Source organism: Rattus rattus, chromosome 17 (assembly GCF_011064425.1).
Source record: "Rattus rattus isolate New Zealand chromosome 17, Rrattus_CSIRO_v1, whole genome shotgun sequence".
Classification (NCBI taxonomy): domain Eukaryota; kingdom Metazoa; phylum Chordata; class Mammalia; order Rodentia; family Muridae; genus Rattus; species Rattus rattus.
The window spans coordinates 25,907,998-25,935,966 of NC_046170.1; the positions used below are offsets into that span (position 1 = coordinate 25,907,998).

Sequence of the window (27,969 nt, forward strand, 5' to 3'; positions counted from 1 at the left end):
AATGAGGATAAGTAACTATATCCTGCAGGGTGCGCCCATAGAACAACATGTTGGAAAGCACCTGATCCGGTGTCTTGTACATCATGGGCTTTCAGCAGAGCAGCTTCTCTTTGTGGATGTGAGACAGCAAAGCCAGAGGTCTAGATGGAAGCCAGATGTCTCTAAATAGCTATAGCAAGGACCAGTGGGTGGCTCTCACTGAATGGAGGAAGATGTTGGAGGGACTCATTTCCAGAAGTGAAGGGTCAGGCTCAGCTGACCTAAATGTATGTGGGCTCACTTATGTTTCCAGCAGGTGTGTAAGGATGTAGGGGCACCCAGCTGCTGCCCAGCCTGCAGTCCCTATGCAGTTTCCTTTCCCCAGTACTAACAGTCACTGCCTGACTCATGGTCTGTGGATCTCTAGGCAACAGGGTTTTCAGGTGGGGTAGGGAGTTTACATCAAAGAAGTATTGGCGGTCCCATATCCTGCTCCTCACTCCTTACATCCCTACCCTTCCTCTTGCGGGGAATCAGTCTGGCCTCGGGCTTGTGCTGGGAACCCTCCCTGATCCTCAGAAGACCTACTGAATCCCTGTCTTTAGACTCTACCACGCTCCTTCTTTGGAGCTGCAGCCTGAACCCAGGGCCCTTTTGTGCTGCATCAGGGACTCTTCAAAGGTTCTAAGAAGAGGATCCAAAAGGGGCAGCACCAACAAGGGGTCCTGAAGGACTGCATCCTAGGTCTATAGGTTAAGCTCCATAGCAACGGTCTCACCAGCTCCGAGACCTTTCCAGCCTCTGAACTTGATCCCCTCCCACCAGCTTCTCTTTCCTGTGTACTCTCTGCCACTTTGGCTACGTGCTCTCTTTGGCTCTTCTCTTGGCCCTTGGTCCTTGCCTCCTCTCTTCTCTTCCCTCTCTCTCCTTTGCTGCCTCCTCACCGACCCCTCACCTCTCACGGCCAGGTCTATTCTGTCGGCCATGTTCAGTCTGCACTCTCCCTCGTCCCTCATACTTACAATAAAAATCTCTTCAACCAGACCTAGAAGTGATCATGTCCCTGTTTTCATCAGGAAGGAGGAAGGAAGGAAAGTGTTTTAGGAGAGGTTTAATTAATTATTTGGTTTTTCCAGATAGAGTTTCTCTGTAGCCCTGGCTGTCCTGGAACTCACTCTGTAGACCAGGCTGGCCTTGAACTCAGAAATCCCTCTGCCTCTGCCTCCAGAGTGCTGGGATTAAAGGTAAGTGATAGGTTACTTCTCTGCCTGTGAAATGAGCCAATTCAAGCCTAACTGCTCTTGGGTGGGAGAGTTCACTGTCACCAAAGGAGGAGGCCAAGGAAGTCACCTTGGGGAGAGAGGAGGATGGAGGGGGGAGAGAAAAAGAGGGGAAAGGATGAGGAGGAGAAGGAAGAGAAGGAGAAAGCAAGAGACCAAAATGGCTGGATTATGTAGGGAAGAGTGGGGGAGAGGGAGGGACTGAGGAATGCTGGGAGAAGCTGGAGACCAGCCCTGCTTTGATGTGTAAAATATGCGCCCTAGGCTCTCATTCAGAGAACCTCCGTTGCTTGTTTGAGAGGTTTTTGTTTCTTAAGATGTTTTTATTTTTAAGTGGGTGTGTATGTGAGTAAGTGCAGATTGCCTCCCGAGGCACCCTTACCTGGTCAGCCATCTCTCCAGGCCCTTTAGGGGAGATCTGAAGCTATTTCAATCTACTTTAACACATTCCTACCTCACGGGCATGTGTTAGGTTCACAGGTGTGTACAATCCTGTTATTTTAACATGACTTTGACATTACGAACTTTGCACTTAGTAGAACCACCCAATCAAGTTACAAAAGTTCACATTTTGTAGAATTTCACAAGACAGACAAAACCAATCATAATATTTTAAGTAGTTTTGGGTGGGGCATGGCGTGCTTGTAGCAGGTGCTGCACGTAGGACTCAGAGGCCGACTGGGGAGAATGGGCAGATAGACTGGGGAAGAGAGTTCAGTCATTTCCAGACTCCCCATGGAGCGGGTGGGAAGACAGGGTTTGAGCGACTGGGAAGCAGTTAGGGTGTGGTGAATTGTGGACAAAAAGATCATGGTACTGGTACCAGATTTGGGTACAGACTGTTCCTCAGAAAACTAGGTTTAGCCATGCATCCTTAATAAACTGATAAGAGGAGAAAAATTAATAATGAAAAGCAGAAAAAGATTTATTCAATGTGGCTACATTGGGAAGGACAAAGATATTCAGTGACTCCCCCAAGTGCGTCTTTGGGGGTTACTGATGTGAAAATAGGATTTAAATTTTCTTTTCCTTTTTTACTGTTTCCTTTTTTTTTCTGGAGCTGGGGACCGAACCCAGGGCCTTGCGCTTCCTAGGCAAGCGCTCTACCACTGAGCTAAATCCCCAACCCCCGTTTCCTTTTTTTAAAAAAAATTTCAAGACAAGAGTCCTCTGTGCCAACACCTGCAGTCCCAGAACCGCACTGTACTCTAGGTTGGCCTGGAACCGGAGATCTGTCTGTGTCTGCCTTCTGAGTGCTGGGATAAAAGGCCTGTGCCACCACCATCCAGGAGGGTTTAAAAATTGTTATTTTGTTTATTTTGAAACGGGGTCGGGGGTTGGAGATTTAGCTCGGTGGTAGAGCGCTTGCCTAGCAAATGCAAGGCCCTGGGTTCGGTCCCCAGCTCCAAAAAAAAAAAAAAAAAAAAAAAAAAAAAAAAAAAATAAAAGGGCTGGAGAGATGACTCAGTGGTTAAGAGCACTGACTGCTCTTCCAGAGGTCCTGAGTTCAACTCCCAGCAACCACACGGTGGCTCACAGCCATCTGTAAAGAGATTCGATGCCCTCTTCTGGTGTGTCTGAAGACAGCTACAGTGTACTTATATATAATAAATGAATAAATAAAAAAAAAAAAAAAAGAAAGAAACGGGGTCTAACTGTGTTAACCTTGGCTGAACTTGAACTCTCGGAGATCCACCTCCTCTGCCCCTTCCCTTCGGATTAAAGGCAGGTGTCACTAAACTCTGCTAATTTTAATTTAAACATTTTTATCTTTTGTATGTTTGCCTGTATGCACAGTGTACCACATGCCTGCCTGTTGGGCCCGGAAAAACTGGGGTTACAGGTGGTCGTGAGCCATCACGGGGTGCTGGCAATAGAATCCCTTTCCTCTGCAGTACTCTTAACTACTCACACCCCCCCTCCCGCCCAGCCCCGCCTCCAATAGGGTTTCTTCTTGTAACAAAGCCCTGGCTCTCCTGGACTCGCTTTGTAGACCAGGCTAGCCTCGAATTCACAGAGATTGTCTTCCCTCTGCCTCCAGAGTGTTGAGATTAGAGGTGTGAGCCACCACGCCCGACACTAACTCTTAATAAGGTTTAAATCTTAAGCAAGTCTGTCTCTTTCAAGGTCATCTGATAAGTTGTAAATTTTTCTACCAGGAGATAAGTTCCTCCTTTGGATGTTTCAGCCACTTCCTTTTCTAGCTGGCTATTCCTGGAAGAAATGCTGATTTCTTGGGTTTCATTTTTTTTTTTTTTAAAGTCTGATAGCCTAAGAGCACAACTGTCTCTTTAGAATATATTTATTACTGCCAGACTGGTCGGTTAGAAGGTCCAGTGGAATATAAAAGGTAGGAAGTCTTAGAACGAACGCCAGAGCCACTAGGGAAAAACACCCAAGGAGATAGAGGAGCAACCAGCGGGAGAAGAAAAGGACAGGTATCAGTGGGGTTGGGGAAGACCAGGACAAAGCTAAGAGAGCGAGAAGTGGCAGCCTTCCAGGGTCGAATTGGGTCAGAACTGATTTTGCAGAGCACCGGTCCAGGGAATGTATTTCTTCCTGGGTTCCCCAGCTGAAGGGCGGCAGTTATCTGGATGGGGAGGCGGTCCAGAGCTCTTTGTGTCAGCTGTCTGGGGTACCACTGGGCGTACAGTCCCCACCAAAGGCCAAGAAGGAAAGGGAGTGTGTGGGCCCTTTAGAGCTCCAAGCAGCAGCATCCTTACGTGGAGCCCCAGAGGCTTCAAGTGACTGCGTGGGGAGCCCGGGAGTGTCCATCCCAGGTGAGGGTGACCGCACCCCACTCACGGTCCTCGGGGAGGGCCCGGGCGCGGCCTGCTGGAGGCTGCTCAGTAACGGTACGCGGATCGCCTAGGGCCCCGGCGTGCTCTAGTGCCCGGAAGCAACGCCGCCTGGGGCCCCCGCTCCGAGCCGGGTCCCCTGGCGGCGCGCGCTGTCGCGATCCGGTGCGAGTGACGTGGCGTGGGCGGGGCTTGAGCGGTCGGGGCGACGGCGCGACCGAGCATCCTGGCAGCTCGGGGCCACGAGGAGGTAACTGGCGGGGCCGAGGAGGTGAGGGGCTGGCTCCGGTTCGGCCCGGGCCACCTAGCGTACGGCCGAATGCTCTGTGGGTCTGCGTCCCGCGTGCTGGATGCCGGCCGGAAACCGCGTGGGGCGGCGGGCGCGGGAGGGACGCCGCGGCTGAGAGGAGGACGCCGGGAGCGTGGATCCCTGAGTGGACGGTGGTGTGAGGAAGACGCAGGCGCGCGCGCGCGCGCGCGCGTGTGTGTGTGAGAGACCCTGAGTGGCTTTGTGAGTGTGCAAGATCCCGAGTGTGAGGGGGACTGTGTGTGGGAAAACTGTGAGATGGTGAGTATAGGAGACCTTGTGTGTGTGTGTCTGACGGAAAAACCCAGAGTGTGAGGAGAACTGTGGGCGTGAGGGTGACTCTGAAGTGTGTGAGAGCCAGAGAGAGACGGAGACGTGAAGGTTTGAGTGGGAGAGAAACGAAGGGCGTAAAGACTGAAGGACTGAGTCCTTCGCAGTCTGTGACCGTGTGAGCCCCGAGTGATCCTCCCTGGAGCACTGGAGGAGGAGGAGGAGGAGGAGGAGGAGGAGGAGGAGGAGGAGGAGGAGGAGGAGGAGGAGGAGGAGGAGGAGGAGGAGGAGGAGGAGGAGGAGGAGGAGGAGGAGGAGAAAGAAGAAGAAGAAGCCGAGTGTGAGGAGGGCAGAGACTGCGGGGCAGGTTTATGAATGCAGGAATGCAGCTTCTTGGGGCTGTTGAAACCTCTGGCTCGTGCTGGGACTTAGAGTACTGAGGTATTGACGTTTGGGAACACGGTGCTCTTGTTGTGCCTCTTGAGTGTCTCCATATTTTGTCATCTCATTGGACCATCTCATGTCACAAATGTCAGGAAATATTTGGGAAATATTCTGGAAGTTCTGTACTGTGCACTAAGCCAAAAGGCTGGTCACTGTGTTGTGTAATGGGATAGTATAAATAGAAAACATCTAATTTAACAAGTCTTGGGGAACCAATCGTCAACACTGGGTTATGTGTTGTAAAGAATTCAGTCTCTACTGTTAGTAGGGGCGCTGCGGGGCCGGGAGGAACGACCCCTCAGTTTTGGGCAGCTAATCTAACAGGCTATATAGCAGTATGCTGTGTTTGGCTCCTTATGTCTGAGAGCCGATCCGGGATTTGAAGACTTAGCAGGAATAGATTTAAAGTCTGCAAGTGCTTCCTGAGGTCATTTTTACCTCTTCACCTGCTGAGGTCCTTCAGATGCTACCCAGGCTTCTATTTTGTTAATGTTCCATTGTGACTTCATACAGATGACTTTTACTTTCCGACTTGGGTCTTAGGCTGTTTACTTGAGTTCTATTTGATTTTCTTTCCTGGCAAATGTGTGGAAAAAAATCACAATCCTGATGGAGATAAACGGCCTTGGACAGTACTTGCCATGCAAACAGTCCTGGCTTTCATTTCTAGCACCTCGAACCAAAGAGAAAAAGAAAGACAAAGATAGAAACCATACCAGATCCCTCTGGCCAGCACCCCCCCCACCCCCCTTGGAGACAGGGTTTCTCTATGTAGCCCTGACTGGTCCCTTCTCTGTAGACAAGGCTGGCCTTGAATTTAGAGATTAGCCTGTCCCACCCCCACCCCCACCTCCCCACCCTCACCCCGTCTTTGCTTGGCATTTTTTTTTTAACCAAAATTATATTCCAGCTATGTGGCTGATCTACCAAGTTTCTTGGTAGAGGACATTTCCTGACATTTTTGTTATAGTCCTATGTTCTTGCTATAGTCCCTAGAGTGTGAAAATGTTTCTACAAAAGTTATGTAAGTGATGCTCTGAAGTGAACTCAGAGATCTTCCTGCTTCTGCCCCCTTACAGGAGGAAATATCATCCTGGTATTTTCTATAAGTTAATTTTTTTTTGCTAAGTAAGAACTTATTCTTTGTTACCGAGATTGAATGGCCAAACAGAGAAATAGAATTAGTCTTTGTGAGCAATTATTTTCTTCTTGGTACCTGACCCATCTGTGATCAAACAACTTTAAAATGTGAATTTTTATTTAGTTTAGACAGGCAAATATTATCACTCTGTTCTGTATTTGCTTTTTTTGATTTTAATGATTTATAAAAAGGAATTTAGTTATTTGCAGACTTTGTAACTATGATGCTAGTAAAAGGGCTTAAAAATCATAGTGCTATGAAACATAACACACATTATTACTTTTGTAAATTAATTATGTATTTATGTCTTTTTAATTTTTTTTCAAGGTGGGGTTTCATGTAGCCCAGGCTGGCCTCAGACTCCGTAGCTGAGGATGACTTTTAGCATCCCAAATTCTGGGATTAGAGGCCTGAGCCACAATTTTGTTTTCTTTTTTATGTTTTCTAAAGAGTAATTTCTGGTGACTTATAATTTAAGATATGATGGCTAATCACATTACTTAGGCTGAGAGTTCCAGAGTTAAAGGCCTCCCTGAGCTGTGTAATGAATTCCAGGTTAGCCTGGCTGCAAGAGAGAGATCCTGCCTTTTTTTTTTTTTTTTTTTTTTTTTAAAGGCTTATTTACCATATATAAGTATAAGCACACTGTAGCTGTCTTCAGACATACCAGAAGAGGGCATCGTATCTCATTATAGATGGTCATGAGCCACCATGTGGTTGCTGGGATTTGAACTCAGGACCTCTGGAAGAGCAGTCTGTGCTCTTTATCACTGAGCCATCTCTCCAGCCCGAGAGATCCTGTCTTAAGAAAAAGAAACAACAACAACAACAACAAAAAAAAAACCAGAGCCATGGAAAAGACTATATAGCAAATACTGTTGAAGTAAGAGTATCTTATCCATTGTGATTGGAAGTAAGTTATGTCTAAGTAACCTGATAGTCTTCATAAAAAGGAAAGCAATTTTGTTACTTGGAAAAAAAAAAGCTACAATAAATATATGGACAACTTTCTTTGTAATTGCATTTTTATATTGATTTACTCTTTTTTTTTTTTTTAAATTGCATGTGGTAGTTTCCTTATTGAATTTTCATGAAGAAGTTGTAGGGGGTCTGGGAAACTCATTTACAACAGGCTACAAGAGCAGGAAAATAGAATGAAATCCTGCAAGAAACTGCTGTTCCTTCCTTCCTCCCTCCTCCCTCCTCCCTCTCTTCTCCTCCTCCCTCCTCCTCCTCCTCCTCCTCCTCCTCCTCCTCCTCCTCCTCCTCCTCTCTTCAGTGCTGGGGATTGAACCCAACATATCAAGCCTCAACCCTGCTAAATATGCACTCTATCCATTGATTCACACTCTCAGCCCCTAGGATTTGTCTTTACAAGTACAGTGTAACATTGTTATTTTAGGATAGGATCTTTTGGGGGATACATTGAATGATTAATGGAACTTTTAAAAAAAATATTTACTTTTTTGTATGAGTACATTGTAGCAGTCTTCAGACACAGTAGAAGAGGGCATCTGATCCCATTACAGATGGTTGTGAGCCACTATGTGGTTGCTGAGAATTGAACTCAAGACCTCATACATTGGGAGTCCTTTTTTGGGTCTTGTCTGGCCTCTTTTTTGAGACATGGTCTCTCCATGTAGTTAAAAGTACACTTTGGTTTGTTATCCTTCTACCTTAGTTACGCTCTCCAGTTGTACATTTCTAGGTTTGTACCACCATGCTGGGCTCCCAACTTCCTTTTGATTTATGTTTATTTTCTTTCTTTTTTGAAACACAGTGTCATGTAGCCTAGGCTGGAGTCTCATATAACCTCGGCTGGCTTTGCATTTGATGCGTAGTTGAGGATAAATGATTTTGATCTTTTTGCCTTCGCTTTCTGAGCACTGAGATTACAGGCAGGGTTTATGATGTACCGGAGAGCAAACTGATGTACCGGAGAGCAAACTGAGAGCTTTGCATACTAGACAAATAATATACTGACTGAGCTATATACCCTACATGTTTGGGTTTTTTTAATTTTAATTTTTCTCCTTTTCTCACTAACCTATTTATGGCTTTATAGTTAAAGTAATTTCCTATAAATTTGCATATTGGAATTTGCTTTGTAGCCAATCTAACATTATTAATGGTGTCTATTTTTAAGATTTATTTATTTATTTTTAAATTATTTATTTAATGTATATGAGTACACTGTAGCTGTCTTCAGAAGAGGGCATCGGATCCCATTGCAGATGGTTGTGAGCCACCATGTGGGTGCTGGGAATTGAATTCAGGACCCCCGGAAGAGCAGGCAGTTCTCTTAAACACTGAGCCACCTCTCCAGTCCCAAGATTTATTTATTTTATGTGAGTATGTTGTCACTGTCTTCAGACACAACAGAAGAGGGCATTGGATCTCATTACAGATGGTTGTGAGCTACCATGTGGTTGCTGGGAATTGAACTCAGGAGCTCTGAAAGAGCAGTCAGTGCTCTTAACTGCTGAGCCATCTCTCCAGCCCCCTATTAATAGTATCTTTAGCTGAATTAAAATCTGCTATTTCGGACAGATTTGATACACCCCTGCCTTCTCAGGACTTAGGGCTCCTGTGGAGACAAGTGTGAGGTCAACCTGGTTATACAGACATGCATCATTACACCAGCTGTCTACTGTTGGCTTATTAGTCAGACCTCTTCTTTAATATTTTTTTAATTGTTGCCCTAATTTTACAGTGTAAATCTTTCACTGGCCTCCAGGGAATAGGGCCATAATTATACGGTTGGCAAGTTCCCTACCACTGAGTCATGAGTCTTTAATCACAGTCTAACCTTAAATTATATATTCCTTCCCTATAATGTAAGAACCTTATAACAGTATTTTCCCAATATTTTTTGCCTCCTATTTTTTATGATAGTATTGCTGTACATTTTTTTCTTTAGGCTACAAACGCACAGTGCAGTTTTGCAATGTTTTCTTCAGGTTTCATTTATGTTCTAAATGGAATATTCTAATGGAATATTTTTTTCCCACTTCAGACCATTTGATAATGGTTGTTTTATTTTGTCTATTTGGACTACAGACCACTGGTTCTCTGTTAAATTTATTTTAAACAGTCTCTTTGATGTTCCTAATATCTGAGTCCTCTCTAAGTTTGGACATGTTGATTACTTGCTCTAGATAGTGGATTCTTCTTCTTCTTCTTCTTCTTCTTCTTCTTCTTCTTCTTCTTCTTCTTCTTCTTCTTCTTCTTCCTCCTCCTCCTCCTCCTCCTCCTCCTCCTCCTCCTCCTCTTCCTCCTCCTCCTTCTTCTTCAACTTATAATTTGTTAGGGATTGCCATACTTTGTAGAACGAGAGAAAATTGAGATATATAACTTTTATTCTGAGAATGGGTATGACCCTTTTGTAAGGTTGTTGGTAGAAGAGTTTGATTTGTGTTGGGTTTTTGTTGTTGTCTTAGGTAACTTTGCCTTCAGATCCTCCTGGTATTTCCTTGTGGTTGTGCCTTGTTTGCTTTGTCATGGGGAGAACATTTTCTCAAAGTTTATGTTTACTCTCAGCGTGAAGTTTACTCTCAGTGTTAGCCCTTCTCTAGGTGCAGTCTGCTATATGCAGAACTTCTAGTAGGGAGCAGGGAGGTTCTCTTTTCTGATGCAGCCTCAGTTTCCTTGTGTCTGGGTGGGATGGATCTTTCTGAGTTATTTTGCCTGGCACAGAGGTTATCCTTCCCAGTGGTTTTGACTATAGTTTCATGTCCCTCCTTTAGGCACAAATGATTTTTCGTTGTTTTGTTTTTTGAGATGGTGTACAAATTATCTCCTAATCTTTCTCAAGTGTCTGGCCCAACTTGATCATTTCCCCCTCTTCATCTTCAAAAACTTTTTATTGTATATATTTGTGTGTATACATGAATGCATGTGTGTAAAAAGTCAGAGACAACTTGTGGTAGTTGAATCTCTCTATTATATGGAATCTGTGGGTCAAAATCAGGTCATCAGGCTTGGTGACTAGTGCCTTTATCCACTGAGCCATTTCTCTGGTCCAAGCCTTCACATTTTATTTAAGAGTTTTCTATTGTCTAGTAAGGAAAAAAAATATATATACTAATTATATATATATGTGTGTGTGTGATATATATATAGTTATATATCTATAATACTAACAAGGTTAGCGAGGCTTTTGGAAAGAATGACTGAAGGTCAGAGAATGGTGAAATGCAGCTAGCTGGTGAATCCTGGTCTCTTGACTATGGGATTTCTGATCTTGTCTTTCTTGTTTCCATGCTGCCATATTCTTATTCTGAGGACATGATCCATGCCCATACTGATTTTGTTCATTGCTGTGTCTTTACGGACAACCCTAGAGAATGAGGTATTTGGCAGGTTTTCTAGAGGAATGTGAGATGTGGGAGTTAGATTTAGAGGAAAAGTAAGGAATGACCTTGAGGTTTTATGGCCAAGCAAGCATGGAATTTAGCCATCTGTCCTCTGGAGTTTACTGTAGTTATTTCACAATTTTGCTCTTGGGTTAAAAAAGATAGAGGTTTGAATTACTTTGGCCAAGGACAGGTTCATCATGATAATTGTGTTTGGTGTTTGAATGAAGACAAGGACTTTCTCCTTGGCTGAAGGAAGAGAGGAGTCCTTGGTAAACTGCTTGTCCCTCATTCAGGTGCTGAAACTGAAATTCTAGGCAGGAGGTCTTCTAGGGCTGTGACTGATAGTAGCACATCCTCGCAGAACAAGTCACTGAGGACTTTATCTAGTGTATCAGACACACTAGGGCCAGATTGTTCACGTATTACAGGAATACCTGGTAACACCCCCAGCTAAGTTTTGATGGACTTGAGATTGGAGTGGTTTCTAGGCCAGGCTTTTCCTAGCTGTGTGTTGGGTTGGGTCGAAAAGGTACCCTGAAAGTCTCTTTGTACTTTACTCTTACATGAGAGTGTGCACTCCTAGCTATTTACTGGATTTGTTCCCATGGAAACCTGGACTCACTTGACAGACATGTGAAACAAATATGCTTCCACATGCTTGCATAGGCAAACCTGCATAGCTTCGTGCCAAGAATGAACAGTGCTTTCTAGACTTTAATGGGTCTTATTAAAGTAAAGGTAGGCTGGGTTCACTCTGCTGGACTTTGAGAAATTTCTCAATATCCCAGAAAAGCTTTTTAACTTGGGCCTAGGTCCAGGCTCTTGGAAGGGAATTGGGACAATTAGACAAGGGTTTTGTGTAGGGTTTGTGGAGATAGGATTTTCCCATAAGAACTTTTCACTCCCCTGAGAACTGACCTTGGTTTCTTTGCTCTGAGGCATGTGAAGCCAGGATCTGATATAGACATTTTGTTTTATTTTTGCTATTCTGTCCTCCAGCCACACCCCACCCCCAGTTTTTAAAAAAATGACAGGGTCTCACGATGTAGTTCACACTGACTTTGAACCTGAGATCTCCTTGCCTCAGCCTCCCAAGTGCTGGAATTACAGGTGTTTGCCAGTCTGCATAGCTTTACATCTTTGTTGAATAGAGCAGATTACATTCTTACATCTAGAAGTGACCTTTAAGGACTGACTCCTAGATGGTAATTTATGGCCCACCACATTCCTCTTCCTAAAGGTGAGGTAGGTTCAGTGGTTCTGACCAGCACAGGAATTGAGGAAGGGAGATGGCCAGTCTGGGTAGGGTCAGGAGATTTGCTTATCTTTTGACCGAGCCTTCTTAGGTATGATAATGTAGAATCCACTTTCTTTTGGGTTGGTCCAATTGTGACTCAAAGAGAATGAGTGTGTTTATGTGCGTGAGTGCGTGAGTGTGTGCGTGCACGCATGCAGGCACACACACACACACACACACACACACACACACACACAGATCCCATCTTTTCAAGATGCTTCCCAGTGCTGGTTCTATAACTAAGAGGAGACTATGGCTTTGGTTAAGTGACAAAACTCTGGGAATTATTTGGAGAATTGCTTTGTAGGCTCTGGTAGTGAGGAGCATGCAAAAGAGAAAAGCAAATAAGCAAGAAAAGCAAGTAACTTGTAATCTCTTTTTGATACACTTAAAAGAAAGGTATGGAGTCAGCAAGCAGAAATATGTGGTTACGTGGGTGTTGTGTACATGGTGACATGTTTCCATGAAAATCTCTGCAATAATGTCTTTTTTTTTTTTTTTTTTTTGGAGACAGGGTTTCCTCTGTATTGTCTTGGCTGTCTGGAAACTCACTCTCTTCACTTGAGGCTGGCTTTGAACTCAGAGATCTGCCTGCCTCTGCCTCCCTGGTGCTGGGATTAAAGGTGTGTGTCAGTACATCAAGCCATATTAGTGATGAAACACTCTTAGCATCTTCTTGAACCTTCCTGCCATGCTACTGCAGAGTTTTTCACGTGTGCCTCAATTCCTGTAGAATTCATGCTTACAGTCACTGTTTATGTAGCACTAAGTGGCAAGACTTTCTAGAATGATCTTCCTAGTCTTTCACTGTGGTCTCACTCATCTTTCAAGCTTGTGAGTGCTATGTGTCTGCTATAGGAAGGTACTCTGGTTTTCCCTGAAGGACAAGTTTGTGAGTTTTAACACTTTTAATTCTTCCAGCACTTGAGTTCGAGAGCAGCTTGGTCTTAACAGTGAGTTCCAGGATAGTCAGGACTACATAGGCAGACTTTGTCTCAAACAATCAAACAAATAGAGTTGAGCAAAATTAGGGAGAATCTACTTTGGACAAGTACAGCTTTGCCAGCCTCTTTGCTCAGTAAGACAGATCTGCTATTGGACGTTGTCATTAGGCTGGAACTGAGTGCTCACGTTGTCTTTCTTAGGAGTGTTGGATACTGCCTACCTCCACGTTCCTGTTCTTATGATTGAAACTGGGACAATCCTGCTGTGTTGTATATGTTGCATGCTCTACCTAAGCAGGTGGTGGGCAGGGAAATGTGTTTGACTGGCAGGTGGGACTAAGCCAGAGTCACAGTAGCTCCTGCACTAGACTTGACACATTTGTTTTCTTTGCCAGGCTACTGTAAACACAGGTGCACAGGAACCATTTACCATGGAAGCCAGGGAGCTTGGGAGCCCCACACCTACCTACCATCTTCTCCCCAAGGCCAACCAGCACACTGTGAAAGAAGATGCCAGCTCACCCTCTCAAGGGTCTCCAGAAACTATGCAGCTGAAGAAGGAGATCTCCTTGCTGAACGGGGTCAGCCTGGTGGTGGGCAACATGATTGGCTCAGGGATCTTTGTCTCACCCAAGGGTGTTCTAAAATATACTGCTTCCTATGGGTTGTCACTTGTAGTGTGGGCCATTGGTGGGCTCTTCTCTGTCGTGGGTGCCCTCTGTTATGCAGAACTGGGGACCACTATCACCAAGTCAGGGGCTAGCTATGCTTATATTCTAGAGGCCTTCGGGGGCTTCATTGCCTTTATCCGTCTGTGGGTCTCACTTCTAATTGTTGAGCCCACCAGTCAGGCCATCATCGCCATCACCTTCGCCAACTACATCATCAAGCCCTCCTTCCCCACCTGTGATCCTCCGTATGCGGCCTGCCGTCTCCTCGCTGCTGCCTGCGTATGTAAGTATGGGCAGGGCGCACGTGTGGAGGCGTGGGGTGCTATATTATTCGTGTATGTTATACCTGAATGTTTTATTTTGCTGTTTGGGGAGGAAGGAAGATGTGAGACGTCATACCTTTTGAAAAAATAATTTCATCCCTTATTTGTTTCTGAGAGATAAGTAAACAGAAAGGATGGCAATGGGAGAAGTTAGAGTTTGCTCATGACTTTTGGGTCCTTAGGTTCTTCTTATTCTTAGCTGTCCATATTTCTGTTCTCTACTCTGTGAGGCAGGTTGGTACATGTCTTGTATTTGTCTTAACAAGTGATCCCCCCACCCCCCCACCTTGGAGGGCCAGCAAGGTATTTTGAATGATGTCAACATCACTGTTTGTAACATCTCAGAGAGCAAGTCAGAGCAAGGATATTTAGTGTGACAGAGCTAAGTCCTTGTGCTCCCAGCTTTTCATTAGAGATGAGTTTGAAGGCATCAATGAGGAAATAGGCTTCTCGGATGATGGGGGTCCCTCTTCCTGTCACTGCTCCTTTTGTGACCTCTTTTAAGCAGCAGGCACCACAGCAAGTGGCCTTTTCCCATTGGTGTTTCAGATTTCTTTACACTAACTTTGTAAACAAGCTCTGCCTGCTGCCACTGAGGGGAACACGGTGTGTGCTTTTTACAACCGAGGGAGATCCCAGGGGATCCCTCTTTCTTTTCTTTTAGGGGTGGAGACAAGGATATTTTGTGTGAAATCATGGAAATGAGAGGCAGTTGCTATGAACTTAGCCAGCCTTGTGAGCTAGTGACTTGGCTGGCGTCTAATCTTGTGTTTCTTAAACTGTGCTTCCAGAAGTAGGTAACATATTCTGTTCTTTTTCTATCTCTGCTTGTAAAAACTTTGGTTGTAAATATAGTTTATTGACAATTTTAAAAATAGATTAATAATACCTTAGAGTTAGCAAATAAACGAGTATAGTGTACCTTGCCTCCTGACTTTAAGGACTTTGTTAGGGGCAAACAATAAAGGTAATCTTCGTTTTCCTTGAGACGGGAAATAGATACTCCTGGGAAGAGGAAGCAAGGCCCGACTGGGCTACAGGTCCTTTTTTTCTTGGCTCTCTGTATAATTGGGTTTCACCACACAGTTTCTGGCCTTGCTGAGATCTTTAAAGACTGAATTTAGGCAGGTGTGACATTTAGGCACAGTTTTAGTCCCAGTACTTTGGAAGCAGAGGCAGTCATATTTCTGTGAACTGAGGGTAGCTTATTCTAGTGAGTTCCAGGCCAGCCAGGGCACATAGTATAGGTCCTGTTTCAAAGCAATCAGACAAACAAACAAACAAAAAAAAAATAAAATAAACTGGGTGGTGATGCACTTGGCAGGCAGAGGCAGGTGGATCTCTGAATTTAAGGCTAGCTTGCTTTGTACAGTGAGTTTTAGGACAGCTAGGACTGCACAGTGAAACCCTGTCTTGAAAACCAAATCAAAACAAAAACAGGACAGTAGTTTAGTGAACTGAGCTTGCTGGCTCACACCTATATTCCCATTACTGGGGAAGCAGAGACAAGAAGGATTGCCAAGGCCAACTTGGGTTTCATATAAAGTACCAGACCAGCCAGGGCTACTTTGTGAAACCCTGTCTTAAACAAGCAAATAGCCTGGTGACTATCTCAGTATGTAAAGGCACTTAACTGCCAAGGTTGGCAACTGGGATTGATCGTAGGATCACGTGGTGGAAAGAAAACCTACTCCCACAGCTGTGCTCTGATCTCCATAAGTGAGAGTACTCACATACATCACAATAAATAAAAGTAATAAAATTTAAAGGTCTTTTAGAGCGTCTGCATATTTCTTGGCATTGAGTTTTACAAGGGAAATTCTTGTATATAAGGGAATAGGTACAATCAGCTATAGAGTCATTGATGTATTATGCAGTTGCTTTTTAGAAGGCTTTATATGCATTTCGCCCTTATGTTTGTTAGAGACAGAGTTTCCTATGTAGCTCTGGCTGTCCTGGAACTTGCTCTGCGGACCAGACTGGCCCCAAACCGTACATGCTGAGAGCCAAACTCATGTCCTCTGGAAGGGGAGCAAGCCCTACTGTGCCATCTCTAGCTTTCCCATTTGTATTGCTTTCTTGATCCCTGACAGTATTACTGCTTCAGCCAGTTTTTCCACTGCTTTCCCCACTCCACCCTCAGGTTACATTTAACAGGAAAATCTAAGCAATTGGTGGTGGTTATAGAATTTCTGGTTGTCTTACTTATTAAAGTAGTGGTTCTCAGTGGGAAATTAGGTGGCACAAAGGTGGCATTTGGCAGTATTACTGGGAGGCAGCATTAATTACTCTTTTTTTTTGGAGTGCTACTCTTATCTGTTGGTAGAGGCTAGTAGTGACGTTGAGCATCTTGCCAAACAGGATATATATATATATATATATATATATATATATATATATATATATATTCCTTAAACACCAAGTGTTTGCATGTAGCTTCCTAGAAGGACAAAGGAAGGCATGCTTAGCTTCAGAGATGCTTCCTGAGGCCCAACCTGAAACATCTGTTCATGTCCTTAGGGAAATCTAAGTAGGTAATCTACCTGTGAGTAAGTCTAGGAAGTGTCTGGTGTAGCCATGACTTCAGCTAACGTTTCTATTGAGAAAGGAGGGAAAATACTGGAAGGTGACAGACAGTCTGCTACAGAGTGACTTTGGGGAATTTGTAACAAGTTCCCAGAGAGTTAGGCTAGGCTCAGTGATAGAATCGCTGGGTAGCATGCAGAACATGTGATGTTCAGTCCGTAGAACACCAGGACAAACTACAGATAAGCTCTCAGAGAGCCTTGGAGAGCATTGTATAGGTCCACGTTCTGACGTTGGCTTGTCTACCAGAAATATGATCAGAAGAGGGAAGGCTTGGAGGTTTGAGCTGTAGCAGCTGGCGTCCAGGCTCCGTCTGGGAAGCTGAATGGGGCTTGGAGATCTTGGAAGCACACGGGGTATGGGCCTGTGGTGAAATTTTGTTTGCTAATTAGAAGCAGGCAAGCAGACAAGGGATTTGGCTTCTGCTTGGTAGACAGTGTTCTTTGGCAAGATTGAGAGCATGAGGCAAGTTAGGTGCCTGGGGCCAGCTCTGAGGATACACTCACCCTGGGATCCCTTTGCTTGATTCCCTGAGAGAGGGAATGTTTCTTAGTTTGTGCCCTGGGCATTTGACTCACCTTTATCCTACTGGTCAGCTCTCTGGCAAGTGGCTTGTGGCTCATTAACCATTTTTGTTGAGAAAGAAGCGTATGCTTGGTGAAGAAATCAGAACGTAAGAGAAGGGCTCTCCTCTTCTCTGGCTTTTTAGTCTTTTTGAGTCAGGTTTACTGACCAGGTGCCTTTGGTGCCTATCCAGCTGGCCTTCGGAATAGGCCCTGCTGGGACGTCCTGAGGTGCGCCTCCCTTCATCCTTTAATACAGTCATGGCTCCACTGCAAGCTGTGTTTACAGGGAGTCTGCAAAAGAGTGGGGAGGGAAAGAGGAGCAAGCCTGAGAGACCAGCGCCTGCTGGCTCATGGGCCGAGAGTGTGATACATGCTCAGTGAACCCAGCTAGGCTCTTCTATGATGTCAGTTTTGGTCTGTCTCTCTTACCCCCTTTTCTCTCCCTCTATCTCACCTTTGTCTCCTGTCTTTGTTTTTTTCTCTTCATTCCTGTGCATTTCTTTGTGTTTCAGCCCCCCGTCCCCGCCCCAACAAGTTCATGCCTTCTTTCTTCTGCTTCTCTGGTCTTGCTTTCTTCCTCTGCTTGCAGTTTTCATTCTGCCGTTAGTCAGGGCTTCTCTGGTTTTTTTACTTCATGTAGTTCTAGACTCTAAGGGTACCTTATTGCTATTAGATAGACTCATTCTCTAGGTATTCTGGGAAAGATAGCTTACAGGCCAAGATTGGATCCATTGTTTGGCTGTTGAGCAAGTCCTAAGAAGGAGATAGACAAGTACCTCAAAATGTGCTTACTGTATTATAATGGAGGCTGTTGTTTACTGGTGGTTGTTAACTGTGTATGTATCAGGCTTGGCCAGAGAGAACTTTGATCAGCAGTTGGCTCCTGTGAAGATTTTTCAGCACACATTCCTTTGGTGTACCCTTTTCCCATTAATCTACTTAACCATTGTGACCCAACCCCATGTAATTGCTTCATTATACCCCCTCCCCGCCCCGTGAATACCTGTATTTTTTGGAAGTATATTTTTTTTTAATATTTTCTTTCTTATGTGTATGGGTGTTTGCTAGCATGTGTCTGGTTACCATGGAGGTCAGCAAAAGGGCATCAGTTCTCTTGGAACTAGAGTTACAGATGGTTGTGAGTTACCATGTATGTACTGGGAATTGAATCCTGGTCCTCTGGAAGAGCAGCTAGTGCTTTTAACTGCTGAGCCATCTCTCCAGCCCTACTTGACAGCATATTAATTGAGGTTCTTGAAACACACAGAGGCTATTCTATCACATGTGGTCATCTTCACAGCTGGCCCTGAACATTATTCTTTTGAGTAGAGAAAGGTCTATCTTTCTGATAATTGTCCCAGGGAACTGGCTGTTAACTGAAAGCCATTAGTACCTTGCCTCCAACCAGGGTGCATCAGTCTCCTCTTTGTTGGTATGAGCTTTAGACATGTTATAAACTGAGGTCTTTCAGAAACAAGACTGAGATACCTGAAGGAGAGACCTCCTTCAATTAGATGTTCCCAGGACTGTAGCATTTGGTACTAAGCTGTATTGTGAAGCAAGAATGTGAAGGGGAGAAGAAACTTGGGTTTGGGCTGCCTAGTTTATTTGGGGAAGGAAGTAGGGGCTGAGCTAGGCCTTGGAAGTGTAGGCATCAGTAATGGCTGTGGCAAGAAGAGGGTAAAACTTCGTGTGTGTATTTGGCATGGGTAAGAGTCTACCTAAAGGAGTAAGTAGGTGGGGGTGTGTGCACGCATCTGAGAGAGTGTGCTCCAAGAGTTTATAAAAGACAGCATTTAGGTGGGGGCTTGCTTACAGTTTCAAAGGGTTACAGGGGAGTGACAGGAGCATGGCAGCACTCTTGGTGCTGGAGTAGTAGCCCAAGCTTTTAAACCCTCAAGTCCCCTCCTAGTGACACACTTTCTCCAAGGCCACACCTTCCAATCCTAATCCTCAAACACTGCCACTCCCTGGTGACTAAGCATTCACATACATGAGCCTCGTGGAGACTGCACTCAAAACACCGCAAGGTGCATATGAAAGGTTTTTTGTTTGTTTTGTTTTGTTTTTGGAAGGTAGGACAGTACTTAGAGGTGTCACTCTGTACCTTGTTGCTAGAGAAGCCCTTGGATGATTGCTCTTATGTGCTCCCCTAGATCAAAGCTTTTCTTATTTTGCAGGAACAGAGTTCTCTCTGTGGATTAAGCCTCAACCAGCTAGCAGTTGACAGCCATGAGTAATCTACAGGGCTCAGATGTTACTGAGATACATGAGTGTGCATCTCAAAGGTAGCAGGTCTGAGAAGCTCTCAGGAAGGCTCATTCTCTGTGAGATTTGATGAGAACAGGGTAGGGAGATCGTTTGCACTTGGGAATGCAAGCCTGGGAATGAGACTCTCTCAGTCTCAGTTTCCTCATGTCTAAGATGGGGAACAGACATCTATATTAGGGGGTTGTGAGGATTAGTAGTCAAGGATGCCTGTGAAATTGTCAAGTATATAACAGACACACACACACATACACAATGTTAGGTGACTGGTTATCAGAATTCAAATTTACCTCATTTGTTAATGGGTCCTTTTTGTCCCTAGTGTGTGTGACTGTGGACAGGTGTTGTGTCTCTCATTTGGCACCTTGGGAGTATTGGGAAAGAGTGGGTGAAGTGAGACTAACCATTCTTGGTGCTAGGGAACTTGTTCTGGTGGTTTACGGCATATATCTGTTCATACATGCCCTAGTAGCTTAGGATACAGTCTAGGGTATTCATACGTCTGGGTTGCTGCCCCTGCTGTTTACCTGTTCCAGTTCTCATTGTTCTATTGTTCCTCTAACTCAGCCGGGAAGGGCAGAAGAATCTTTTCTAGAGGGTTTGGGGTCTTGTGTGCTCATTCTAAGCCTGCCAGTAATACTATGGTTTTCCTTCTAGGTCTGCTGACATTTGTGAACTGTGCCTATGTCAAGTGGGGTACACGAGTACAAGACACGTTCACGTATGCCAAGGTCCTGGCACTCATTGCCATCATAATCATGGGCCTTGTTAAACTGTGCCAGGGTAAGAGGGGCTGAGGTGGGAAGAAGGGTAAATGACTCCTGAAGTCTCTCTGGTTCTTTGAGGAGGACATGGGGACTCACATAGCTTCATCTCTCAGCACATTTTGAGTACGTTCTAGAGTGTTAGTGAACGTGAGAGATGGTTATGAATCTTCCTGGGTTTTGTCAGCCAGGCTAGCTTGGCCAACTGACTGGACATGTTAAATGCTATGTGTGCTATGTTAAACTCCACCACTCAGGTGCATCTCTTAAAGATAATGTCTTTAACCATATTTTGGGCTGACATGTAATTTATCATGTTGTCTAGTTGCAGGGATTAAAGGCATGTACCACCATATCCAGCTACATATTGGCTCTTAAAAGGTTTTCATTCTGGGGTCAGAGCAGACTGAGGCTAATGGGCCTTCCAGGTTATCCTGAAAGTCTTTGGCAAAGGATATGTTCCTCATTTAACAGCCAGTTCTCTATGTTACCAGTCCCTAAACATGGCTGCACTCACAGTCACCCAGGGAGCTGAGCCTTCATCTCAGACCTGTTGGTTTGAATTGAAAATTAAAAAGTTCTGATGTGGGTTTGGTCCTAAGGACCTGAGACTCCAGTGACACCTAGATGCCTGGCTGTAGTCACTTGGCACTAGTTCACAAAGTCCCTGGGTTACCTGTCTAAGAACTACCCAGTGCACTTCCTAAGAGCACAGCTCTGGGCTGGGGAAGCCCTTGGCTAGCCTGGCACTAGTGCCAAGTGACTGCAGCCAGGTGTCTAGACGTCACTGGAGTCTCAGGAGCATCTTCGAGTAGACTTGGCCTACTGAGTAATCCTTCCTCTAAAATACGTGCTTTAGAGAACCACTGCTGTGTGCAGTTGCTCAGACACTTGGACGCTGTGCTGCACACCTACTGCTGCACTTATTCTGGGTGTAACCTTTTTTTTTTTTTTTAATATTTTTCTTGTTTGTGTGAATATGCCACATGTGTGTGGGTCCTGTGGAGGCCAGAAGAGGGTGTCAGATCTCCCTGGAGCTGGAGTTACAAGTGGTTGGCCACTGAGCCTTCTTTCTACTGCCAAGTCTAGGCTTTCTGCAGGGAGTGATGACAAGCACCTTAGAAGGTTGACTCCTGTTAAAAACTCCATGCTGTCTGCATGTCTGTCTTGAGCAGCTAGGTAGGCTTTCTAAGTGTGGTGCTTAGAGGTCCCCAGGAAAGGTGACAACCACTTTGGCTTGGTTTGGTGCTCTGATGGGTGGGGTTGGCCCACTGAGAGATAAAACCTCAGTTACTCTATAGCCCTAGATTTCCTGCCTCAGACAGTCACACCACACCCACTGCAAACAGACTGATAAAACCACGTGTCTAAATTGTACAGTGATCTTAGCCAAGACCTTCTGCAGAAGGGCTGATTGTTAGTGGAAATTACTCTTTTGTGTGAAATGACCAGTGACATCAAAATAGGAAGAAGAACTGAGGTCACCTGCAGGAAATGGAAATTCCTTAGGGCCTTGGAAGAAGTGTTCCTTCAGGCATGCCTTTTGTTGTCTGGATTACCCAGTTTTACTAAGTGAAACTTAAGTTGAGGGAATAGATCTCGCAGTGAAATGTGGGGAGGTTCTGGTTATTGTTCCTTTGGTATTAAATGATGTTTTGTTTTTTTGTTTTTTTTCTTCCCCTGCCCTGCTTTTTTTCTTCTTTTTTTCTTTTGTTTCATCTTCTTAATTCTCCCTCTGTATCCTTTATCTTCTTCATTTTTCTTCTATTTCTCTTTACCTGGTCTCCCACCCATCTTTGCCCCACAGGACACACTGAGCACTTTCAGGACGCCTTTAAAGGTTCCTCGTGGAATGTGGGAGACCTCTCTCTTGCCCTGTACTCTGCCCTCTTCTCTTACTCAGGTTGGGACACCCTTAATTTTGTAACAGAAGAAATCAAAAACCCAGAAAGGTAAAGGCGAGATCACACTCTCCAACTTGGCTGGAACTCCTGCTGATGGTGGGCACAGATGCCCTTTTTCCCATAGCTCCTTCCTCTACCTCCCCTCCCCTCATCCACTCCCTGCTTCCCTTCTCCAGTTAGGAGGGGTTGGAGGCTAGGATGGGAGTGAGTGAATGTGGGAGAGCCCTGGCCCTCACCCTCGTGTTCCATTGGCAAGCACCCAGGGTCCTTCCTGGAGGAGAGGTCTTTAGTGGGCAGCAGCAGACCCAGCAAGGGCTGAGGTGCTGAGACTGTGGCCCGAGCTGCCCTACCTGTTTCTGGCCTACCAGATCACCAGCCTAGCCTTCAGTTTCCGGAGGATGTTGCTCCTTGCATTTATCCTGAGATCATAGATAGCAAGAAGGTTATAAAGCCACATGTGGCTCATTGGACCTCATGTGATAGGCTAAACTAACACGAGTCCCTTCTCAGGGAAAGTGCTCTTCTTTCTCAGTGGAAAATGCCCAGGAACATGGGAAGCATACCTGCCCTGAGGCTTACAGGGAAGAGGAGCCTGTCTCAAAGACCTGGCAGCCAGTGAACTGTTAAATGTTAGGAAAATTTCAGTGGGTGCTGGTTGGCTTTTCATTCTCGGCAGAGGTAGGTTCTAGGTAGCCTTATTTCACTTGTCCCAACAGGAATTTGCCCTTGGCCATTGGGATTTCTATGCCAATTGTGACACTCATCTACATCCTGACAAATGTGGCCTATTACACAGTGCTGAACATTCAGGATGTCCATAAGAGTGACGCAGTGGCTGTGGTGAGTCTCTTGGGGGAGGATGTCCTCATTTGCTCATGTGCCTCATGCGCCCTGAGTGGTGCAGTCTTTCTCTGCAGCTGTCCTGGCTCTGCAGAGTGAGGGATGGGTCTAGATAGGGTAGATGGTGGGCGTTTTAGCAAGGACTGCCTTTGTTCAGAGATCGTGGTTATACGAGGTTACACAACTGTCCTGTGCTGATATCCCTTCTTTGCTCTGCCTTCAGACATTTGCTGACCAGACATTTGGCATGTTCAGTTGGACCATCCCCATTGCCGTTGCTCTGTCCTGCTTTGGGGGCCTAAATGCATCCATTTTTGCTTCATCAAGGTACTCTGGTTTCTAATAGACTGTCCTTAGCACCCACAGGGCCGCCCGCAACCATCTGTAACTCTAGTTGCAGGGTACCTGTGCAAGAATAGTTAGTGCATCCTCTTAACAATGGCATTTAAAAGAAGGGCTGTGCAATCCCAGCTGAAACAGGAGGATCCCAGGTTTGAGTTCAGCCGGACCTACATAGGAGACCTTGTTTCTTTAAAAAAAAAAAAAGGCCATTGTGGTAGCTATAAGTTTGTATGATGGCGGAATAAGGACATCCCTGGTGGGACGCTGGGAGGGGATCTGGTTCAGAAGTAGGAGCCTTTGTAGATGATAGTGATTTCATTGCTGATGGCTTGGAGTGGTTAATGGATAATGGTGGGTGAGCACTCCTGGGTAGCGGTGAGGTGCTAATAGTCAAACATTTGTGGGCAGCGTGAGTAATGGGCTAGGTGTAAGTGGAGCCTGTGATGGTGTCTTCTGTCTGAGGATTGTGATTGGATAAGAGGCTGCTGACACATTTCATCTCTTTACAGGTTGTTTTTCGTGGGCTCTCGTGAGGGCCACCTCCCGAACCTTCTGTCCATGATCCACATTGAGCGCTTTACACCTGTGCCTGCGTTATTGTTCAATGTAAGCTCTGCAGGGAGAGCGTGGGCTTGGGCAGGTTTGTGCAGGACTCCTAATTTACACTGTATTTTAGGCTTTGTTCCAAGGTTTGTTGAAGCGTAGTTCATATTCTTTTCTCTAGTGTTTGGAATAGAACCCAGGGCCCTATATAAGTTAGGCAGACATTCTGCCTGTCCCAAACTCTTACGTACTATTTATTAATTTTCCTCTGCCCCCAGACAAGGTCTTCTTACATAACAAGTTAGTCTTGAGCTTAGACCCTCTTGTCTCAGCTTCTCTGAAGGGCTTTTCTTTTTTAGAAAAAATAATCTTTCATTGATACATCAGGGTGAAAAGACAGGTGGGTAAATTATCTACTTTTTAAGTTAAAGCAAGTCTTAGCTTGTCTTAGAAAGCTGGTCTCTGAAACCCTTTCTACTAGGGTTCTTTCATACAAGAAGACAACTCAATGTCCCTCTCTGATTGGGTATCGATCCTTTATGCTCATCTCCCTTTCCAAAGCTCCAGTTTACTAGGATGGTTCTGGAGGTAGTTTTTCTATGTGTGTGGCAGGCCTAAAGAACTCTAGCTTAAAAGTGTAACTCCCATTGTGTGGGTATGTTGAGGTCCTCCTCCCTGTCAGCCATCGGGAAGGAAGAAGACTCTCCCTTGTTAACTGCAGTACTTGCAACGAGGGGATCAAATGCAGGGGTGGAGATGTTGCCTTGAAGGTTAACATGGGTAATGGACCTATCTGTCAAGTGAGAGTCAATCTGGTAAAACTATTTCAGCTCTGACAGACCACTGGGTGGTGGTGTCTCCTGGTATGGCAGGAAGTAACAATAGCCATTCCTCTTCTCCGCCACCAATCCCACAGTGCACCATGACACTTATCTACCTCGTTGTGAAGGACGTTTTCCTGCTCATCAACTACTTCAGCTTCAGCTACTGGTTCTTTGTGGGCTTGTCTGTTGTCGGACAGCTCTACCTTCGTTGGAAAGAGCCTGACTGGCCTCGACCTCTCAAGGTCAGCACCTCCTTCTTTTTTTTCTCTTTTTGTAAAGATAGGGCCTCACGTAATCCAGATTAGCTTGGAACTAACTCTGAAGCCAAGGAGAGTTCAACATGCACAACTCATGCACACTAGCAGGAGGGGGTCCTCTTCTTTAAAGATTTATTTTTATGTGCATTGTTGTTCTGCCTGCATGTCTGCAAGGTTGGCAGATCCTCTGGAATTGGAGTTACAGACAGTGGTGAGCTGCTGTGGGTGCTGGGAATTGAACCTGAGTCCTCTGGAAGAGCCATCTCTCCAGCCCTGGGTCCTCTTGTTAAAGTCCCTTTTTGATCAAGCTGTGTTTTATCATCCCACCCTACTAAATCTCACTCTCCTCTATTTCAGCTGAGCCTCTTTTTTCCCATCGTGTTCTGCATATGCTCCTTGTTCCTGGTGGCCGTACCCCTCTTCAGTGACACCATTAATTCCCTCATTGGCATTGGGATTGCCCTCTCTGGGATCCCTGTCTACTTCATGGGTGTTTACCTGCCGGAGGCCCGGAGGCCACTCTTCATTAGGAAAGTTCTGGGTGAGTCTCTTTGCTCCCATTTGCCCCTGTTGTTCACATCCGAGTGCTTATGCTTAGGAATATGCAGAGGCAGGCTACCAACTCTTCCACCTTTCCTTATGGCAAAAGGATAACCCCTGGTGTCCCATCATACTTTTCTGTGTTCTCTGTTTTTTAGGGTTCTTGGGTTTGTTGTATTTTTTGAGACAGGGTTTTGTGTAACCCAGGCTAATCTCGAGACCATTATGTAACTGGGGATGACCCTGAACTCCTCATCTTCCTGCCTTTTTCTCTCAAGTGCTAAGATTTCAGGTGTGTTCCCACACATCTGGAAAGAAAAGGCGGGGTGTGGCATGGAGAGGATTGTTGGTTGAAAGGGACAAGACCAGGCTTTGTGTGCCTATGGGACAGGTGGGGAGGAGTCACAGATATTTGTCCAGCCTCCTGGTATTGAGATTGTAACTGAAGCAGAGAATGTTTGCTAAACCCTGTGCTTCCTGTTTTCATTTAGCTACTGTCACCAGAGTAACCCAGAAGCTTTGCTTTTGCGTCTTGACTGAGCTAGATGTAGCTGAAGAGAAAAATGTTGAGAGGAAAACTGACTAGAAGCCAGAGACGACATTCCCTGAAGCCCAGAAGGCTGTGATCACAGCCACCAAAGACCAGTTCTCTAAACCGTCTGAATTAAAGGAGCCTCTTGGCCCACATTCTGTAAGGGGCTCAGGGCCAATTCTCTCTCATTGGTAAGCTATGGGAAGTTACTAATCAGGCCAGTCTGAAGATGGGGACTTCAGTGGGAGGGGAGGTTGGGGTGGGGATTGATTTAGTTTTCCTTCTGATGAGTAGATGCAACCCTGAAGGAATACCAGGTTGACAGCTCTGGCTCTTGATTCACAGCTCTTTGTAGTTTAAACCAGGAGTCTACAGTGGGGCTCCTTCATGGGAAGTTTTCCTCTGACCAAGTCCAGCTACTTGACTTTTAGAGGTCTGAAATGCTACCATTTCTTCCTGTGGCTCAAAATTCTTCCTTGAGGAGAGTGTTGTATTCCCTTTTTTGTTTGTTGGGTATCATGGACAGCAAGGCTTTATTTAACTGACATGGGATCAACGTGTACCTCCTTCCCTGAATTCCACAAGAGGAACAACACTCCCTCCCTGGAACTTCACGTTCGAGCAAACAGAAAGCTTGTTGGGAAGAACACTGCTCATGATTTAGGCATGGAAGTCCTCTAGTTTGTGGGTCTGAATGTTGGGGAATCTTTGGGATCTCATTGTGAATGGAGTATCCATCTCCTGAGGAGGTGCTGCTTGTCTGACTTTGCTTAGATCATAGTAGCAGTATGATCAGGATCCTTAGGCAAGGAGGTGAACTTCTGGCTCCTAAAGGAATTTGCCTGGGCCACTTGATTGTGCCCTTCCTAGCTGAATCCATGGTGCTGTGGAGCTCTTGAAACAAGGGCTGAGAGAAAAACCTCACTACTTCAGCTGAATGGAGCGTCTCTACTACCTGGACAAGCCACAACTGTCACCAAATGTCAACTCCTACATTTCATTATTTATTGATATTTAATCCAGGACACCAGTTGTAACAAACCATTAGTGATCATTTGTCTACAGGATGCAATAAGTGAATTGTGTTTGAAAAAAGTATCTTAACTGGCTTGGTGGCACACACCTGTAATCTGAACACTTGTTATGGTGAGGCATGGGGAGTTTGAATTTGAGACTAAATTAGGCTACATAACTTCTAGGTAGCCACTCTGGAAAGATCAGAAAAGATCCTGTCTCATTATATACCTGTTATATAACAAGTCACATGTTATTATCATCTGGTTCTGACAGATGAGCAATTTCATGAGTCAGAAGTCTGGTAACAATGCTATTTTGAAGGACAATCCTTTGTTTTATTAAGACCGTAGATCTTTGTTCTACTTGATAGAAAATAAATCTTTGGATTTCTGGTGTGAACTGAAAGAGGCCTGGAATGTTCTGCATAAGGTGTTATGCAAAATTCAGGTAGATAACCTGATCCATCAGTTGTCATTGGACTCCTGGATTCAAGTCATCAAATAGTTTGTTATCTTTAAGAGCCTGTGTGAGATTTGCTATGTATGGACTCATAAAAGCCCACTCTACTGGAAGTGATCATTAACTTTCTGAAGCACGGAGCTTTGTTTACACTCTGAGCCATCTTGGGTCATGAGACGGTGTAGCTGCTTGCCTTCTCTTGTCCAAGGACTGGTGACATTGAAGTCTCAGAAAATGCTTGGTACTTGTGCATCTAGGGTTTTCTCCCTGTGAAGATCAATGAAGACTGTGGGAAGAAACAGCTTCAACCTCAACCTGGCTCCTGGTAAAGGATAGAAACAGCTAATTCTGGTGATCAGACGAGGCTGCCAGTTAAAGCCAAAACAGCAGCTTGGATCCTTGTGAGCAGTATGTCTACACTAGATTGTACAACTATCTTGATGCCGGTAGACACTGGCATCTTGGACACAGAAGCACCTGCTGTCTTGACATCCCTCGTGGACATTTCATCTTTAAGTTTTGGAATTTGTGAACAATACAGATAATAACTATGTGGCCGTCTCCTAGTACCAAACTGGCCCTAGATGCACAGGAGTAACCTTGGATATATGCTTGCTCAATAAAGATGTAGGGAGTATGATCACAGTTGCCATTGGTTCTGGGCATGTGAGAGGGTGACTTTCCTACTGTACTGGGTTGGGAATCCTGTCTGATA

The 27,969-nt window shown here is 45.1% G+C and overlaps 1 protein-coding gene across 6 annotated transcripts; it reads left to right on the forward strand.

The window, feature by feature from the left end:
* The first annotated feature begins 3,550 nt into the window (after positions 1 to 3,550).
* On the forward strand, positions 3,551 to 27,899 carry Slc7a6 (solute carrier family 7 member 6). Of its 6 annotated transcripts, XR_004386094.1 has the most exons (11): positions 4,545 to 4,625; positions 13,214 to 13,772; positions 19,890 to 20,015; positions 21,804 to 21,948; positions 22,617 to 22,740; positions 22,964 to 23,067; positions 23,592 to 23,688; positions 24,542 to 24,691; positions 25,064 to 25,247; positions 25,738 to 25,969; positions 26,124 to 27,899. XR_004386094.1 is itself a non-coding variant. In XM_032887583.1 (10 exons), the coding sequence occupies exons 2-10, from the start codon at positions 13,250 to 13,252 to the stop codon at positions 25,830 to 25,832; spliced, it is 1,548 nt and encodes a 515-aa protein (XP_032743474.1). In that variant the 5' UTR covers positions 3,551 to 3,609; positions 13,214 to 13,249; the 3' UTR covers positions 25,833 to 27,899. The 6 variants fall into 6 exon arrangements, 5 of the variants coding, with proteins under 5 accessions (XP_032743474.1, XP_032743471.1, XP_032743470.1 ...); XM_032887583.1 differs by lacking the exon at positions 4,545 to 4,625 and adding an exon at positions 3,551 to 3,609 and having other exon boundaries at positions 25,738 to 27,899; XM_032887580.1 differs by lacking the exon at positions 4,545 to 4,625 and adding an exon at positions 4,095 to 4,328 and having other exon boundaries at positions 25,738 to 27,899.
* The last annotated feature ends 70 nt before the right edge of the window (positions 27,900 to 27,969 follow it).

Excerpts from the sequence above, each read along its gene's own strand:
- Slc7a6 (XM_032887579.1), top strand. Across the intron at positions 20,016-21,803 it reads CCTTGTTAAACTGTGCCAGG|GACACACTGAGCACTTTCAG; the intron begins GTAAGAGGGGCT and ends TTTGCCCCACAG. Across the intron at positions 21,949-22,616 it reads GAAATCAAAAACCCAGAAAG|GAATTTGCCCTTGGCCATTG; the intron begins GTAAAGGCGAGA and ends TTGTCCCAACAG.